This window comes from Marmota monax, unplaced genomic scaffold, assembly GCF_021218885.2.
Source record: "Marmota monax isolate L192 unplaced genomic scaffold, Marmota_monax_Labrador192_F-V1.1 WCK01_AAM20220418_F8-fsc00065, whole genome shotgun sequence".
In the NCBI taxonomy this organism is placed as follows: domain Eukaryota; kingdom Metazoa; phylum Chordata; class Mammalia; order Rodentia; family Sciuridae; genus Marmota; species Marmota monax.
Genome location: NW_026694038.1, coordinates 2,131,968 through 2,151,164, shown reverse-complemented (window position 1 = coordinate 2,151,164; position 19,197 = coordinate 2,131,968). Strand labels below are relative to the sequence as shown.

The 19,197-nt window shown below is 30.8% G+C and overlaps 1 protein-coding gene across 2 annotated transcripts in view; it reads right to left on the bottom strand.

Annotated features, from left to right (window-relative positions):
* The window catches only part of Pclo (piccolo presynaptic cytomatrix protein), a 427,177-nt gene that overhangs the window by 132,963 nt on the left and 275,017 nt on the right, over window positions 1-19,197 (bottom strand). For both annotated transcript variants that reach the window (XM_058585487.1, XM_046464212.2), the window contains exon 9: window positions 16,447-16,537. In XM_058585487.1, coding sequence (XP_058441470.1) covers window positions 16,447-16,537 — 91 coding nt within the window. The remainder of the gene's footprint in view (window positions 1-16,446; window positions 16,538-19,197) is intronic.

The window sequence follows — 19,197 nt, the reverse complement described above, 5'->3', positions numbered from 1 at the left end:
GAAATTATTTATAGTGTAAATTTAACACAACTGTATGAATGTGTTTTATTAAGTGATTTACTCCTCCGCTAAGTTTGGGTAAAGACAGATGCGTTCTTAGATATTAGAGTTTAAGGAATCACCAGGACTGAATCTATAATATCACATTTGATGTGTGTGAAGAATTTAGCCAGAATTCACTCAATTAGTTAGGTCTAATTTTTTTCAATGTACTAAGGAAATTTTAGAAATTATAAAATGAGTATTTTTAAATTACTGGCTATAACAAAAGGTTATTCCTTTATTTATCTTTAAGAATAAAAGTATGTTCACAACTAACACTTTGCTTTCCATGGTGGAATCACTCACAAACTGTAATCCATTATTTGTTCAAGATTGCATAACACTTCACTTGGATATTAAATTTCTACTATAGTTAGCATATCAATATCAATATTTGGTCAGTCTAAGAACTCAAAGGTGATTTACAAGATTTATTTTTAGCTTATAGGGATATGTTTAAGATCACACTGTTAAAATTTCTCAAAAAATATACTTTTATGTAGATTATGGCAGAGGAAGGAGCTCAGGGCACTGGCTTTGCATATATCTTTTAAACCTAAAATTTAGAATGCAAAGGTAGCATGTAAAAATAGTTTTAGCACTATATGATGTGTGGTACAACCATATGCTAAAAAGTCTCAAATAGATCTAAGATCATCACACCCTTTTAAAGGTATAGCTAAAAGATTAGTTGTGAAATTTCAAGATCTATAATTAGTATAAGTGACTATTCTACAATTTGGTTATAGCCTCATTTTGAAGATAACAGTGACCTGAGGTTAAGTCATTGGGTCCTTACAGCTATTTGCTTTTTAGTGACTGAACACACTCTAGAACCCTGTGGTAGGATCAGTGATAGGAAACCAAAACTATATCCATCTTGATAAACTAGAATAGAGAATAATTATTTCTGAGTTATGGCGAAATAAAACCTCATAGTGAAATCAAGTATTCAAAATATTATAAAATGTACTTTATGGAATTCAGGGTGGATGGTATAATGGAATAAAACATTATCATGAGAATACTGTGAAAAATAAGATTATATACATGGAAAGTACTTCAGGTGCATAATCAATTTTCAAAAATTACTGTTAACTCTTATTGATATTCCTGCAGTTTTTAATATAAAAAATAAAGTTGCATAAAATATTAAAAATTTGCACAAGAACAGCATGGGAAATAATAAAAAGACCCAAGGAAGATAATATTTTTGGTAGTTTTACAGTAGCTTCTTGTACAACTTGGATATTATAAAAATAATAAATATGAGATTTAAAATTCGGTCATTTTGATTTTATATTTCTATAGCTGCATTTTGATATTTTATCTATTAAACATAGACAAAATATTTTCATAAAATTTAATACCACTCTTCAAATCTAGAAAGCAGAATGTCAACCTAAGTTTCAGTAAATTCAAGAAGCAACATTAATTTTGATCTGAAATGGTCCTTGGCAACTAATATTTATTTAACCAATTTTTTTTCAGCAAAATCTCCTTTGCATCTTTTGCTTCTGTTACAATTAGAAACATTGATAAAATGTCTCCTCAGATGCCATGAAATGCATTGGTTCTTGTTCTGACTTCACAGTATGGTATAGTAGAGAACATAGTTCTTTAATAAAGAAAACCAGAAGATAATGCAATTTCACAATATATAAGTATAGCTGTGGTAAAGGAAGTCTTATGGGGTAATTTCAATTCAGAAAATATTTAAAGCATGTTGGGAATATAATATTTGTAGGGCAGAAAAGTCCAATGATAAAAGTACCAAAACATGAAGAAAAAATATTACTTCTAACTTTAGAATTACAATTTAAATATATTACTAGTTATTTGTTTTAATTGGTCCATTATAATTATAAATAATAATGAGATTCATTATAGCACACTCATATATGCACATGATTTGATCAATCTCATTCCATAGTGCCCTTTTCTTTCCCTCCTTTCTTCTCCTCAATCTGCTTGTTTTACTCTATTAATCTCCCATTATTATAATTATTATTTTAATTAGTACACTATGATTATATACATAAGGAGGAATCACTGCAGTATATTTATACATGGACATAGAACAATTTGGTGAATTTAATTTCCTAGTACTTCTCAAAGCCCTCTCCTCTTTCCTCCCTCTCAGTCCCCTTTCTCTACCCTACCAGTCTCCCTCCTTTTTTTTTTTTTTTAAGATCCCTTTTTATTTGTTTTTTTCTCTCCAGTTTCCATACATGAGAGAAAATATTTGACCCTTGGCTTTCTTAGTCTGGTTTATTTCACTTAGCATGATATTCTCCAGTTCCATCTATTTACCAGAAAATGACATAATTTCATTCTTCTTTATGGTTGAGAAAAACTCCATTGTGTATATATGCCATATTTTCTTTTTCCATGTGACAGCTGATGGACTCCTACATTGAGTCCATAACTTGGCTATTGTGAATTGTGGTGCTGTAAGCATTGGTATGCAGATATTACTATGCAATGCTGATTTTAGTTCTTTTGGATAAATACCATGGAACATTAGACTTTTTAAAAAATGTTTATTTTTTAGTTGTAGTTGAACACAATACCTTTATTTTATTTATTTTTGTGTGGTGCTGAGGATCGAACCCAGGGCCTTGCATGTGTTAGTTGAGCACTCTACTGATGAGCTACAACCCCAGCCCACAGAGTTTTAAAATCTCTATTTGTAAGTATTTGATGAATATAATATGGTATTAGGTTAGTGAACTCACTTTTTATGAAAAAAACAAATATGAGCATATTTAAGGAAAATCTTTTAATTACCATTTAAGTTTTTATTTAAAAATCTAATTTTATGTTTAGTGATATGTTACATAAAAAGATTTGTTTTTTATTGTATCAAAAAGAATGTTTCTATTTTCATCATTAATATTATTTATGAAAATATTATTAAGTCATAATTAGAGCATTAAACTTTGACATAAAGTACTTATTTCATTTAAAAACTATTATATGATACATCTAAGTCTCAAGGAGAAGTGAAATTTACACAAGTAAATATACTACATCATATAGAATAGTGGTAGGTAAATAAAATATTATTCATAATAAAGTTATCATAAAACGAAAATAAACTGCATATATTCTTTAGTTGGAAGAAAGTGATAACACACTTGCTATACAAACATTAATGTGGATGAAATACCAAAGATAGTGGAAAAGTGTTCAAAGGATGGTTCAGTTAAACATATGTTTGTTTAGTTTAAGTGTTAATTATACTCTTAAGGTTATGAAAGCTTATTTTCATATTCCTTCACCTACAAATTTCTATTACAAATTATCAATGTAATATTTAGGAAAATTAACCAAATTATATGAAACAGGCATAGTAATTTCCCCTTGTGTCCAATAGAATGCTATAATTTGTTCATCAACACTGGAATACAGAGAACTAAGAAATATTTCACTATTTTTCCTTTTTTTTCCCCCCAGTAATGTTTTGCTCACTGCAGGAAAACCTTTTCTACAGACACAACAGTATTGATCACCTTAACAACAATCCAAACTTGACAGTTTTCAGGAGTATTAAAATGGAAACACACGAGTGCCAAGCCAAGATATTTCCTCTTAGTTTTAAATACATATCCACATGCATGAAAAGCAATTTAGCTAGGTGTGGTGGTGCAGGCCTGTAATTCCAGAGGTTTGGGAGGCTGAGGCAGAAGGATTCGAAATTCAAAGCTAGCTTCAGCATTCAGACAGTCCCTAAGAAACTTAGTGAGACCCTGTTTCAAAATAAAAAATCTAAAACATGGGGCTAGTAATGTGGCTCAGTGGTTAAGTGTCCTGGGTTCAATTCCTGGGCAGGGGAAAAAAAAGTATTTTATTCTTTGAAAGGTTTGAAGAGAATATTTCATCTAATATTTTTATGTACTTAAATTTACACTTGGATTTTGTAACACAATATAAATAATAATAAGGCAAATATGTAATGTTGGAATCTAAGAATATACAAAAGGATATCCACATCCAAGTTAGCACATCACATGACTGAAAGGACCATTGGAATGGGATATATAGAAGACAAGTGAAAATATACAATAGAGGACATTAGTATTCTGATTTCATTGAACATTTTTTTTCAAATGAAAGATGATGAGTGTGCTGCTCAAGTAATTTTACTTAAAATAATAGATTCTCTTCTCTTGACATACTTCAAAAATAATTCTCACAAATTTTTTCCCACATTGCCACATTCATAAATGCATTCTTCATTTCTGCAATGACATACAATTTCCTTTTCTCTTCATTTTATCTTCCCTAATGCAACTGCAAAATTACAACCATAAAGATCAAGTCTGAAAGATTTGCCTGATACTTCTGTAAGAAGAAACAAAATAAATTTTATTCCATTTAGCAGTTCTTAGGGTCCAGGAAAAAATTATTGCTGACATGAAATTGGATGACCCTTTTAAAAAATATGGTCAGTTTATAGGTATGTCCTTAATATTAAATTATACTGAATGAATCTATTTGTATCAGAGTAGATTAAGATATTAATCTTACTGATGGCAGGCCAGCGCTAGTGGTGGGGTCATTCATGATGTCTGTTAAGAAAATTGTTTAATTGGGAAGATACGGATGTATACTTTTAGAGTTACTGGAAATAAAATAGTTTGAATATACATTAGTGCAAAGCTAAGATGCACCTTCCAAAGTAAATGTCACTTTAATTACAGAAAATAGAAGGAGAAAAATACTATTCTAATTCAAAATTGAGTAGTATGTTCCTTTTGTACTTTTGGATATAATATGGGATTGTGGCAGACATACTCTATCGAGATCACCAATGAATCATTTTCCATATAATCCCTTTCCTTAACGGCTAGAACTTGTGACTTGCTTCTATTCCATAGAATCTAGTGACAGCGATGGAACTCACTATCATGATTATTGGATATTATAAAAGGCTTTGTCTTAGAAGATTTGAAGAAGAGATTTCCCTGCTGGTATTCAATTAGTAGGTTGCCAAGCCTGAGAAGCAAGCTGTAAGAGAGGGCCATGTGGCAAGACACAGAGGAAGGCCTCTAGATTCTGAGTGGCCCCAGCTAAAGTCAGCTAAGAGTCAGAAATTCAGTCCTACAACAACCATATCAGCTTGGAAGAGGATCCCTAATCTCCAGAAAGAACATAACCTGGCTAATACACTGATTGCAACTTCATGAGAACAAAACCAGGGCATTCAGTTAAGCCATGCCTGGATTCTTGACTCATGAAAACTATGAAATACTCAATGTGTGTTGTTTTGAGCCACTAAATTTGGTGTGCAGTTATAGAAAACTAAAACAAATATTTGAACATTACCTCGGTGGCAGAACCTGCATGATATTTATGCTTATAGTAGTGAAAACAGTGATTAACATTGTGATAGAGTATAGGGACAAAAGGAAAAATAGGTCATGAAAAGACAATTTGACCTTCATGAAGACAAGAGAAGTACTCTGTTTCAGTTCTTCAATGTTGGTGCTCTGGAATGTTTATAGTAACTACATATCACATAGACTACACTTAAATATACGCTTGAATGAATAATGAATAGATGAATAGTGAAGCCTACTTCTCTCCAAGTGAGACTAATGCATCAGTTAAAATAATGTTAAAAATGTGTATTATCTTCTATTCTTAGAAAATGCCTTTAAAATTACATTGTTTTGTTAGGTCTTAAAATAAATGAACAAACAGACTAGAAAAAAATAATTCTATTTTACACATGAAAAGGTAAGATTTGGGAGGTTAATAGACAGCACAGCTAATTTACTGTATAGCTGGAGAGCAGAATTCATGTTCTTCTTACACATAAGTGACTTAGCCATTATCTACTGACTGGTGAATGCCAGTCCACCTGGTTTGGAGTCTTAAGGAATCAGTTCGATTCTTTAATCAACACTCTCCGGTCCCTCCTTTCCCTCACTCAATTGTAGAGAAACGGTGATGAGAGAGGGTGCCATTGGATCATTAAAAGGAAAAACTAACAATATATCAGTCAAAGGTATGTGAGCCCCCATCTGTCAGTCCAGATGAGAGAAAGTATTTCTGGCCCAAGTATCTGTTTTCATTCCATGCTCATCTTTATCAAACATTATAAAGATGTAACTATTATATATTTTTGTATTATGGCTTTTAGTATTGTATACTTATGAATAAATGTATGGATTGATATTTAAATATCTTGGTATGTAATATATGAAACAATACATGTACAGGCCTGGTAACATAATTATTTCAATAACCACTATTTTGGGCAAGAGTTGAGAAACTGTTTCATGGAGAAAGCTACTAAAGTAGCTGAGTCACTTTAGGGATATAAATAAATCTAGGTGTCCAGATTATTTTTATACTGAAGGCTGAAATTGTTCCCATCACAATTAATTTGCTATTGGTGAAGGAGGTATTCGAAATATTTCAAGAGCTTCTGTCTTCCAATATCCATTAGGGAATATTTTTTTCTTCTCTTTTTTATTTTATTTTATTTTTTACTGAAGACTTATTTAGTACAATTATTTTTGGTTATTTTCATTTCTCTACTGAAATTACCGCAACTATCTGAAATGGATAAGAAATAGGTTACATGGTATTAGATAACTAGGGCAAAAATATGCAAACAGTCCATTAAATTTTGCTTTTAAAAAAAAGTCAACTGCTTTTTAAATTTATTTTCATCTAATTTTCGATTACATAAGCTTTACTGATTTCCAATTTTCAAAACATGACTTCAAAATATGACTTCAAACAGATGGATTATTTGGGTTTATTCTATTTATACCTTGTGCCAATGTTTTACTTTATTTTATTAAATATTGCCCTGGATTTCACTATCCTTCCTTGGATACATTTATCATAACATTCCTTTGTGCCTCATAAATATATGCATATGTGTGTATATATATATTATATATGTATAATATTTTATATATATATAAATAATGTGACAATATTACTTTGTATTTAAATTACTATTAGATTTTTCTCAAATTCTTGAGTATCATATTCATGGACGGAAGAAAACAGAAAGTAACTAACATTACTAGACTTTATCCTGTATGAGACACAATTCTATATAACCTTCTTGCATTGTATATTAAGCTATCTCTGTAACATTCTGAGTTAGTATTATCTATACCATTTTCTAAACAAAGTATCTGAGACTAAGGAAGGTTAGAAACTTGCCATAGGTTGTTCAGGACACAAAAAGGCTAAGATTTGAACTCTTTATATTTTCTTTACTCCTACATCATTGTTTTTGTTTTTTTTTTCTGTTTTCTCCTGGTCATTATTTCAATTGCCAAGAAAATATTCTAGAGGATCACTAATCCTACTCCTGCAGTTGAATACCATTTTTTTCTTGCTCATTTCTCCATGGCCAATTTATGCACATTATATGCTTGTACTCTTATATTTCACATTAATATTATAATTTATCCTCCTTTCTTATAGGTTAAGTATCTGGAATGTTTTTACTGTTCTATGGAATTAATTATTCATTCCTTTAATTTCATTTTACTATGAGTGCACAGAAAAGTGTGCTAAACCATCTACAGCTGGGTTAAAGACTACAATGTCACTTCCTTAGCTGGGATACAATGTACAAGCAATATTTGTCCTGACAGATGTCAAGAAAAGTAGTAGTGTTTTGGGGGAAGTAGCCCTGACCAAAAACAACAACCACAACAACAACAACAAAAAACTACTTTTGTTACTGAAGAAGTGAATCCAAGGTTTCACCAAAGTTTACCTGGAAGGAATTAGTATTTCAGAACAGATTCAACCTGAACCTTATTTTATCTCTATAGCCTTTTGCTCAATTTGTTCCAAAAATAAGGATTTCAATGAGTAATTGAGTCATATACGATTGCATTGTTAAAATAATAAGAGAGAGAAAGTCATTGGTGTGGTCAGAGGAAAACTTGGGTGTCCAGTCGCCTTCCTAGATGCCTTCTGCTCCGCAGAAGCCTCTGCAGTGAAGATGGAACATGCAAGTCCTCCAGGTGGCAGCTATCCTTATTCTTGAGCTTCCAGAAGAAGCAGAGGAGGGGATACAATTGTCCCTTAACTTTCTATTCTAAGAGTTGGCTGGCCTGAAAAAAAAGTTACTTTTCTCATGAAATGTTCATGTAAATGATGTTGGAGAAATGTTCAGTGGGCTATAGCCAGGTTCATCTAAATCATGCTTGGAATGTGGAGTTGCTCACTTTATTTTTGCTACTATTCCTCTTTATTTGACACAGCATATTTGAGAACAGCAGCCTGGCCTCAAACAAAGGTGATCAAATTTTTAAAAAAATAAAGGTTGAACTTTTTAATCATGATTAAACTGTCTTCAAAATTCAAAGTTGAAGCATATACCCTTTTAAAAAATATCTTATAAAGGGGGGTTTTATTTTCATTGATTGCAATGATGCTAATAGTGCCTATTAAATTAAATTCAGGCTCTTCATTTGTCTACCTGGCCCAGGTTCTAACTATTTAGAGTGGTTCCTTTTGTATAATCCATTACAGCAAAGCAAAATGAAGTAAAAATAATTTCTTATCTCACATATTAAATTAATATATCCCTGAAAGGAAATAAAAAGGGCTAATTGTGGTCTAAGGTCTAAAATGAAGATAACACTATGTGCAGCTTCATTGTTAGTGACATCAGAAGAGCTGAACCACAGATCTCTTCCCCTCCCTGCTCTGATGGATAAGGTCCCCTAGACAAACAACCCTCCTTATCAACCAGATCAGGTGCAGCTCCTGTGTGTGTGTGTGTGTGGGGGTGTGCTATAATTTCCTGTCAGTCTAAGCAATTATTTAACCAAGTCAGTAATATCCTGCAGGAACCAGGGACACTTCAATTCCAAAAAGCCTGCCTGTCCCACAGCCCCTGGTTGTTCTCCTTTCTCAAATACCAATCTCACATTTCCCTGTGTCCTATGGTATCCTTCTCACCCAACCTGTGAGTGATAAACTGATAAACTGCTATTGATCTCACCTGTCTAATGTTAGGTGTTGGGTATCCAAAACTTGCCATAATCATAGTATGACAGGAAACCCTCCCTCACCAAAAAAGGAGGCAATTAAACTATTAAACATAGGAAAGAATATTTTGATAATTAATGACAGAAATAATACTTAAAGCAACATTGAATATAAAATTTGACCCCTGAACTGAAGTTAATTTTTTTTCTTAAAACTATATCATTTTATATATCTACAGCAAAGAGTAAATGAAAAATAATTTCTTAGCTTGGAAGTGCAAATTGTTAGAATTTTCTAGAAAGAAATTTGATATGATGTCTAAAAACATCTAAAATATTTTTTTCTTTTACCCAGTAATTTTACGTCTTAGACTAAAATTTTACTTTTAGTCTAAGGAAAAGATCATGGCATTTGTAGCGTTGTTTATTGTAGTGAAAAAGTGAAGACAGTACAAATATCAATCAATTGAAGAATGGTTAAAGTAAATAAACATTGATACAATATAATAAAACTACTCATTAAATTTATGTTTCTGAAGAATTTTTGATGTTGTATCTATTAATATGCATTTTTAGGAAATTTATATTAACATGTATATGTGAACTACATTACAATGTACTTTTAATGTGTGTCCATCTGTATAAAAAATGTAGGTTGAATATGCTTGTGTAGAACTTCTGACCAACTGGCTAGCCACATAGCTATGCAGACCCAACTTCTAGGAATAGGATTTAAAAATAAAAGAACGCAACAATAATAAAAATAAGATGATTAAGATGATGATTATAATAAAATAGTAATAATAATACTAATAAAACAAATGCTGAGTAGACATCTCATATTACCCATACCAGAGGAGAGAATTCTCCTTAGTAAGAAAATACACATTCAGTGATAGATTCATATATTATGCAAGATATCTGATTTTCAACAAAAATATATGATACATGCAAATAAACAGGAAAGTATGATCCATATTCAGGAGAAAAAGAACAGTCAAATGAAATAATCTCTCAGTGCCCCCAGATGTTTTGTGTAATAAACAAAGACCCTAACGTTCCTATCATAAATATGTTCAAAGGATTAAAAATTGTGCTAAAAGAAATAAAGTATAAAACTAATGATTTAAAAGTAAAAAACTTCAACAAGGAACAAAAGTTACACAAAAGAAGGCAAGAGATGTCATAAAATCAAATGAAATAATAAATTACTAGTATTTTCAATAGTATACTTGAAGTGGCAGACAGAAGACTATGCAGATTTGAAGACAGACCAAAGAAATGACCTAACCTGATGAATAGAAATAAAGATGAAAGAAAGATGAACAGAGTCTCAGACATCTGAGAGCCATCAAGTGAATAATCATGTGAAATGGGAATCACAGAATTAGATGAGTGAGAAGATGGACAACAAAAATATATTTCAATAAACAACAGTGCAAAACTTCTCAAATTTGAAGAAAAAGCTTTCATGTGCAGCTCTGAGAAACATAATCAATCCTAACTGCAATGAACAAAGAGAGATCCGCACCTAGGTACATCACAATCATATCTAAGCTGAGAAAAGGAGACAATCTTAAAAGGAGCATAACACTTCTGACCGCATTCAGGCCTGGTTAGCTTCTCATTGGGAACAAAGGGAGCCAGAAAGCAGGAAAATGTCACTTTTGAAATACTAAGAGGAAATGACTGTTGGTCAGGAATTTCATATCCCGGAAAACTAACTGGAAGTGAAGATGAATTCAAGACATTCTCTAATAAAGTCAGAGATGTAGCTAGCAGGTTAAAAGGAAATGTCCCTAGATGGTAACTCAAACTGACAGGAAGAAATGAAAAGCACTGGAACATTCTCTGATATAGTACATATTCTACATTATAAAACACGTCTTAGTAAAATTTGAAATGACTGAAATCATACACAGTAGATTCTGTAGCCACAATAGAAAAAAAGGTCAATAACAGCAAATAACAGGAGAAATCCCTGGACATTTGGGAATTAAAATGTTTCTAAATAAAAACTGAGTAAGAAAAGGAAGGAGATTAAAAATGCTTCGAGCTGAATTAAAATGAAAATAAAACGCACGGAATACAGCAAAGCAGTGCTAAGAGGAAAAGAAAGAGCTATAAATTATATCAACAATGGAGGAAGTCTCAAGACAACAATCTAACTTTCCACTTAAGAAACAAGAAGAGCTAAATAAACATAAAATAAGTAGAAGGAACAAAACAAATGATCTTTAGATAAGAAATTGATAATATGCAGAAAAACAGCAGAGAAAGATCAATGAAAACAAAAGTTGGTTCTTTTAAAAAAACTGGTACAATGTATCAATCTTCAGGTAGACACATCTAGGAAAAAAACTGAAAAGATGCAAATAATCCAAATTAAGATTGAAGAAGGGAATATCATCATGGACTCAAGCAAAAAGAAATGAACTGTAAAAAATAGTATGAATAGACTAAAACTTAGGTGAAATGGACACATTTTTAGAGACACCCAAATAACCAAAATTGAATACAGAAGAAATATAAATTCTAGACTTATATGGAAACACACTGAATTAGTATTGAAAAGTCTTACCACAAAGAAAAGCTCAGGCTATATGACTTCTTTTTGTGGAGTTCTATCAAATTCTCAAAGAACAGATACTACTAATTCTTCAGAAACTCTTTTTAAAAATACAGAACAGAGTTTCTGGGTGCAACTAAAAATTGTGATGATGATTCGATAACTGTAAATTTACTAAAATTATGCACTTGAACATTAACAATGGATATTTATAACATATAAAGTTTTTATCAATACAGCTGTTATAAAAAGGAACTATTCACATTTGGTATTGCTACTAAGATCCAATGAAATTTATTATAAATTTTCTATCATTAATAAAGACTCAAAGGTCTTTAAAAGACTCATGAAGAATAAAAAAATAGCCACTATTTCCTAAGAAGATACTGCTATATCCTGAAGCTAGACATTTTTAATGTTCCTCACTGTTAAAATTGCTAAGTAGTCTTCCCAGCCTTGCAGATGTAGCCAGTCTATTATGGAACATACATAGCAAATGCCTTTATTTAAAATCACAAGAATTTCTTTGGCTTGTTTCAAACAGCTGTGTTTCTGGAGCCATAAGACTGAATTCTAAATTTAAAAAAAGAGAGTCTCATTTCTTGAGCATTGCATTTTATTCTTTTTTCTGATCATTTCTTTCTGAATAAAGGGAATTAATATTCGGTGGGTATGTAGTAAGTACAAAATTTTGTGTTAGGTTCACTTGGGATTATGTGAAATACATGGAGCTCATCGGATATTATAGGTGAAAAAACTTATTCTCAAGATTTAAATAAATGTTAGAACTGAATTCCAATATGGGTCTTTATGATTCCAAAAGTCATTATCTACTTTCTTCACTCTGTTGCCTTGTGCTAAGTTGAGTAAAGACTTCAAAAACTATTGTACAATTTTTAAAAAATACCTATCAACTGTATCTTTACAGTTTACATGATAAAAGTTAACGGATCTATTTTATAAAAATTAAAGATCATTTAGTAGGTGGTTATTTTATATATTTCTCTGAGTATATTACACAATTACAAATTATGATGCACATGGATAGTATATGTATATACCCTTATTTATATATAGGTCTGGGTATAAGTTCCTTAGGTTTTGTTTCAGTTCCTTCTACAATTTCATTGTAATAATTACTTATATATCAAGTCTTTCTACTACATCATCAGTAAATTGAGGATTAGTTTATTCCTTCTATTCACATAGCATCCAAATTGATTTAAGTTGTACTATGGGTATTAAATGGACAAGTACTGATAAATAAACATTTAAAAAATGTATGCAATATGAGTTACAAAAATATTTACAAAATAGAGTTTCAGTTATATAAGATATTTTAATGAAGAGAAATAAAGCATATATGGTTTTTGTTTGTTTTTAACCTCTGCAAACATCTTTACAGAGGTGGCTCTCAAGCTTTTGGGGTCAGGTACTATTCACCCTCTAATATCACTGGGGACCTCAAAGAGATTTCAATTGTATGGCTCTATGTACATTTCCTGTAGAATAAATTAAAATGGAGAATTAAATTAGAATATTTATTACTGCACTTCAAATAATGTAAGTACATTTCATGTTAAAATAAGTCACATATTTTTATGAAAAAATAACTATTTTATAAACAAAAACTTATGAAAAGGATGATGTTGGTTTACATTTTTCAAATTTGCTTAACTGGGGCTTAATGGAAGAGAGTTTAGTTCAGATCTGATTCTGTATACAATCTCTTATGATTTCACACAGTGTGTAGCCTCTGGAAAAGTCTTTTGTGTATTCACAGAAGGATGAGAGATAAGGGCAAATGTTGCCTTAATATGTCTATGAATACAATTTTGATCTGAGGATTCCCTCAAGGTATCATGAGAATCATGAGGGTTCAACTGTCATATTTTGAAAATTCTACAATGGATATGTTAAAATCACACTTTATTCATGTTTCTTATTTTGAAATTATTTTTGTTTCTAATACATAAAAATACTTATTTAATTCACTAATTGAGCTTATTTTACATTATTTTTAAATAAAATTTTTTATGCTACAATCAGGAAGATTTGTCTGATAAAATATTTAAAAAGGTACACAGTACCTTTCAATGGGTTTATGCAACCAAAATGAAGATTGTTTTCTTCTCTGCTGGGAGTGCAGGTATTTACTACATTTTACTTTTTGCTTTTTCCTTGCTTATACTTATCTTGCTTTTCAAAGGCAGTTAAACTATTGGTTTGGCCAGCTTTTTCAGTATTGATAAAGCTATTAGACACTGCTGTCTATCTTTAAACATGAGAAACAGGAATTTTAAAAATTTACTATGGATAATTTCATTCATATAAAAATTATAAGACTATAATAACACCCAAATGCAGTTAATCTTCCAGCTCCAAAAATCATGCAAGAACTGTCAATTTGGTTTTATCTATCTCTACACCATTTCCAGACTTTGTTTATTTTGAAACCAATCCCAGAAATTATACCATTTTATCTATAAAAATTTATCATGCATTTCTAAAAATGGTAATTATAACTAATAACAATATATTGTGCTTTTGAAAAATGCTCAGAAAGCTATAATTAGCTATATTTAGTTACTACACAATGTATACATACTTCAAGACATCATGATGTACATGATAAATATACCCAATTTTGTTAATTTAAAAAGATATGCCCAATAGAAACATTTACACAAAATGGTAATCATGGATAAAAACCATTAAGAAGTCATTAATATCAACACATGTTTATTCAATCCTATTAGGCTTTTACTTGAGCAGAAAATATCATAATATATCACCAGGAGCATATATATTCTATTCCAGGGTTTACCTGCTCACAGACATTCTCTGCCAAAGACTGCCCTTTATAACTTTAACTTTGCATATACCTGCATTTAAAACAACATAAAAATTCAAAGACTTATTTAAAAATATATCAGATTGTTTCAAACATTTAATTTAGCAAAGGATGATATTTCCTATACATATGTGGGCAATATATTCAGCAGCAGTCAGTAAAGGGAAACAGAATGAGGAAAATGTTGTATTATTATTTTGGGTAGATAGCAAAAGAAAAAGGGGGCAGGTAGAGAGATTATATAATACATTGTTAGAAAAATTTTATTCAAAATAATAATCCTCTTTCCTCATTCTGTAAAATAGAGGAAATTGAATTTCGTTTTGAGGGTAGAATATAACAACAAATCAATAGCACTTATTTTTGCTATTATATTTTAAAACTTTTTTCTATTTGAAGTAAAAGGACAAATTAAAAATAAATTGCAGGAAATGAATAATAAGGCTGAGGGGATAGTAAAAATAACAATACAGGTAGAAAACAGATACCACTGTAATAAACTATTGATGATATAGGAAAAATGATTTGAAGATTTCTGTTGTAAATCCTGCACAAATAATTTTGGCATTGCTGGAGAGTATTATGTTGTTTTGCTTTATGAGCTGGAGGACTGAAATCATATTCTGTAATAACTTCTACAAAAGAGCCCCTGGATTTTAAAGATCTACCCATGGAATTTTCATTAGTGCTTAAAATACAGTCTGAGTAGCAATATAATAATTTGAATTATCTGTCTCTGGCAGATGAAAAATGACATAGTCTTAAAGGAAAACAATAATATTAGAGTCCTAATTGATTCATTCTCTGTGATAATAGATGAAAATTGCTCAAAGAAAAATCTTTTCATATTTACATATTCCATAGTCAGATTTTAGACTAAACCCTCTTTGTTTTTTTTGCTGTATAATGCTTTATAAATCCCCCCAAAACCAAATCATGTTACTATATGCCATGTTCCATCTACTGCCTATACATATATTCACACATTAATACTCATATATGAATATTTTCTGTTGGTATACAGCGTTCACAAAACAAAAAATGTATAGTACTTGAATGAGAAGGTGGAAAATATTCAGTTTTTGAAATTTCATTACCTTTGAAAAAATGCTTCATCTCACTAACTTAAACAATAAAATGTATTTGTAATATAGAAATTCTATTATCATTCATAAATTTCACATTCATGAAAGACAAAGGAAGACTGAGGAACTCTCAGGTTGTAGGTTATGCAGGAGTCATGAAAATTAAATCTAGTGACAGATCCTGTATTAGATCGTGAATTGGGAGGAGTGGGGGTAATGGATTAGTGGGGAAACTCAAAATTTGTATAAAGATTATAGATATCTTAAAAATATCATATCATGCTAATTTGGGGATATAGTTGGATAGATGTTACATTAAGAAATTGAACAAAGATTGAGCAAAAGAACTGTGTGTACTATTCTCCGAAGTCTAAAATTATTTTGAAATAAGAAGTTAATATTCCATTATGATAGAGTCTTCTGTCATGAATAATTATAAAGAACAAATAAAAAAAATTCAATTTTCATCTTCAGTTTATAAAAAGACACGAATGAATGAAAACAGCATAATTGACAGTGTTTTCATTGAGTAATAGAGGGTAAAATATTCATTTAGAAGAACTTAAGATAGTTCTTTACTTTCTGTATAAGAATGTTTTATATTCCTAAAGCCAGTGACAGCATTCCTTAATAGAGCAATAATTATGGAACACTGTCATACCTTGTACGTGTAAGAAATATAGTTAGTGATAAGAATGATCTAAGCATGTATAACTTAGTGACTTCTCACGTTTAGGACCATTTCAATGATGTCTTTTATTTTCAGCCTGCTTATTTTTGGACACTTTCTAAAAAACAATTTTGATATGAAAAGTGGTTTTATAAAATATAATGAGTCTTTTAAACTGAAATGCAAATACATGTTAAACTGACATTAAAATAAAAGAGACTAGATTATTTGATTTACTTTACCTGAAACTGTGTGATCCTTAGAGTCTCTTGTTATTTTTATTCTTGCATGAGGAAAGATGTAGTGCATGGTCTTCCCATTCATCTGTATAATCTAAGACATACATGTGACAAGGTGAAACATAATGTCAAAGACACAAAGTACAGTATACAGACTTTAGACTTTTTCATTTAAAAGCACATTGTTTAAATCAATGAAAATGCATTGGAAGATTGTCAAATGATAATTTAAGCATTGCATATTCACTGTATATAATGATTATATTTGTTTCTGAGTTCATAATGAACATTTATAACTAATTATTCTTGCAAAGTGATTTGTCTTATTTGGGAAATTCATGAGTGCATGTAATAAGAGGTCCTAGAAGGTGTCTTTTATAACAGCCAGATGTAGTTATTATTGATGATGATAGAAGATGTAAATGCAAAATTTTCAAATTCTGATTTTGTTATGCACAGGCTAGAAATGCAAAAGCATTTTAAAATATTTTTCAGCAATTTAGTAGTGCAAATAGAGAAAAAACAGAGAAAGTTCCCCCCACTCTATCATTATAATTAGGATTGCTTTATGTTTAAGTTGCTTGATTTTATTGTTGAATTGTATTTCTGTTAAGCACATCTAGAAATCTTGATGTATGACAAATTTCACTTAAATAAATGAAGTCTTTGCTCATTCTAAGAAATTCTAAACTTCCTTTGTATTCAAAGGTTGTGTTATTGATAGTGTTATTTCTCATTTATTATAGAAGCTTCTTAAAAGGAGTAACAATTCAAGCTATTATTGCAAGTCTGTCATTTCAATTCTTATTATTGAGACTTGAACATAACAATGCTATAGACTATTATGGTTGCTTCTACCTGGTGAAACGATACTTCTCAAACAAAAGTAAATTAGTGAATAGAAACTTGGCTTTATATTTTACAGAATTTTGCTTTCAAAAGAGACTTGTGAAATACTGAGAAATAGAAATGGAAATGATTTATTCATACATAACAATATTATGGATTTTTTGTAGTATAGACTCTTCCTATTGTCTTAGAAAAATATTTGACTCATATTGAAAAATGAAAGAAAGTTTAATAAATATGGAAATTTTGTGCTATTTTAGAATGTGTTTAAGAGGATGTGGGAATATAATTCTAAATATTAAACAGAATTTAGACCTGAAGAAATGTATTATATGAAGAAAGATTCCTTTGAAAACTCATGTGGCTTTAATGTGCCATGATAATTCTCAGTTGTAAAATTATTAGAATACTTAATATTAAAAGTAAAATAGATACTAAAGAATGCAATTTAAAATTATATCCTTTAATAAATCAAAAACATTAAACTTCCATAATTATGCTCAAAATGACCAAGAATCTATAAAAGCAGAGGCACCTTTTCCCACCTATGGACTAGATGTGATTCAGCTTTTTTCTCATCATTGCGTATGAACGTTGAGAGAATCCTCTAGTGAATAGAGTCACAGGTGGGGAGGTGCTGCATAAGAGTAGAAGAAATGCCAGGGGATGGAACTGAGGTTATGTACTGTCCCATATCTTGCCCTAAGGATCTGGAATCTATCCCTATTGTGTATTGTAAATTCTTCACGTACAGAACTATCACTTGCATACCACCCCTCAAAAGGATTGTTTTTATTCCCTAACTACAAATATTTCAAAAGAAATTATTTTCATGTAATGAGCTTTCATGTTTATGAAATAACAAGTTTGTGTTCACATACAATATTCATCCATTCTTTCACCTGAATACTACACTAGCTTGTTGCAGGGAGCAGTGTGTCTTACTGGCTTCATAGTATTACATAATGATACACCATGTGGATGGAATAGAGCTTGCTCTATATGCTCATAGTCCAGGGCATAATGCATGGGGTAGTACTGGAACACAAACCCAGAACACTTTTCCCAGATTCGCAGGGATGATGGTAGTAGTATCAGAGAAGTCTTCATGCAAGAGGGAGCATATGCATAGTGATGAGCAGGATTAGCCAAGAGAAAGAGGAGGAGAAGATTCCAGGCAAAGGAAACAGCAGAACATTCAAAGGCCAGCATAAGAGACAAGTGGCTCCTTCAGAGGAACTTCATGTGCCTCGATGCAGCAGCTGCATGGGAACTGCAGAGGATGTGGGCATGAATGCAGAGTGGAGGTGTTTTGTAATAGTCATCATGTGTTGACCTTCGCATGGCTCTGTAATGGGTATTAGTCATATTTATAGATTAAGTAACTAAGGAAAATTTTAAAAATAAAAGAGGTTATGTGATATGTTCAGTTCACAAAGCCAGAGTTGGAGACCTATGTAATATAGCAGAGGTTAAACAAAAATACATATTGAAAGGTAACAAACTGAAAAATACATATTGAAAGGTAACAAATACAAGTTTGCGGATTTGGTTACTTTTGTAGTGAATGTAACTAATAAACATCTTCAGAACTATTCTTCAATACCTCTATGTATGTTTTATTTAAAATACTTTTAAAGCAGATAAGCTACCGCTTGCATTACTTAGTTTTTAAAATTCTTTTTGCCTCCACAGCACTTAATGAAAACAAATTCTTGTTATGCTTATGTTTTCAAATAAAAGCATCTGACTGTATTGGTTCCAAGAGCTCATTATTACCTTTTTATGACTAGAGATGCATAGAAGTGAATAAAATGAAAATATTATTTTGCTATTCTCCAGATGAAAATATAGTTATGATGCAACAGAGACAGTACTTGAGGATAAATATTAACATATAAAAAG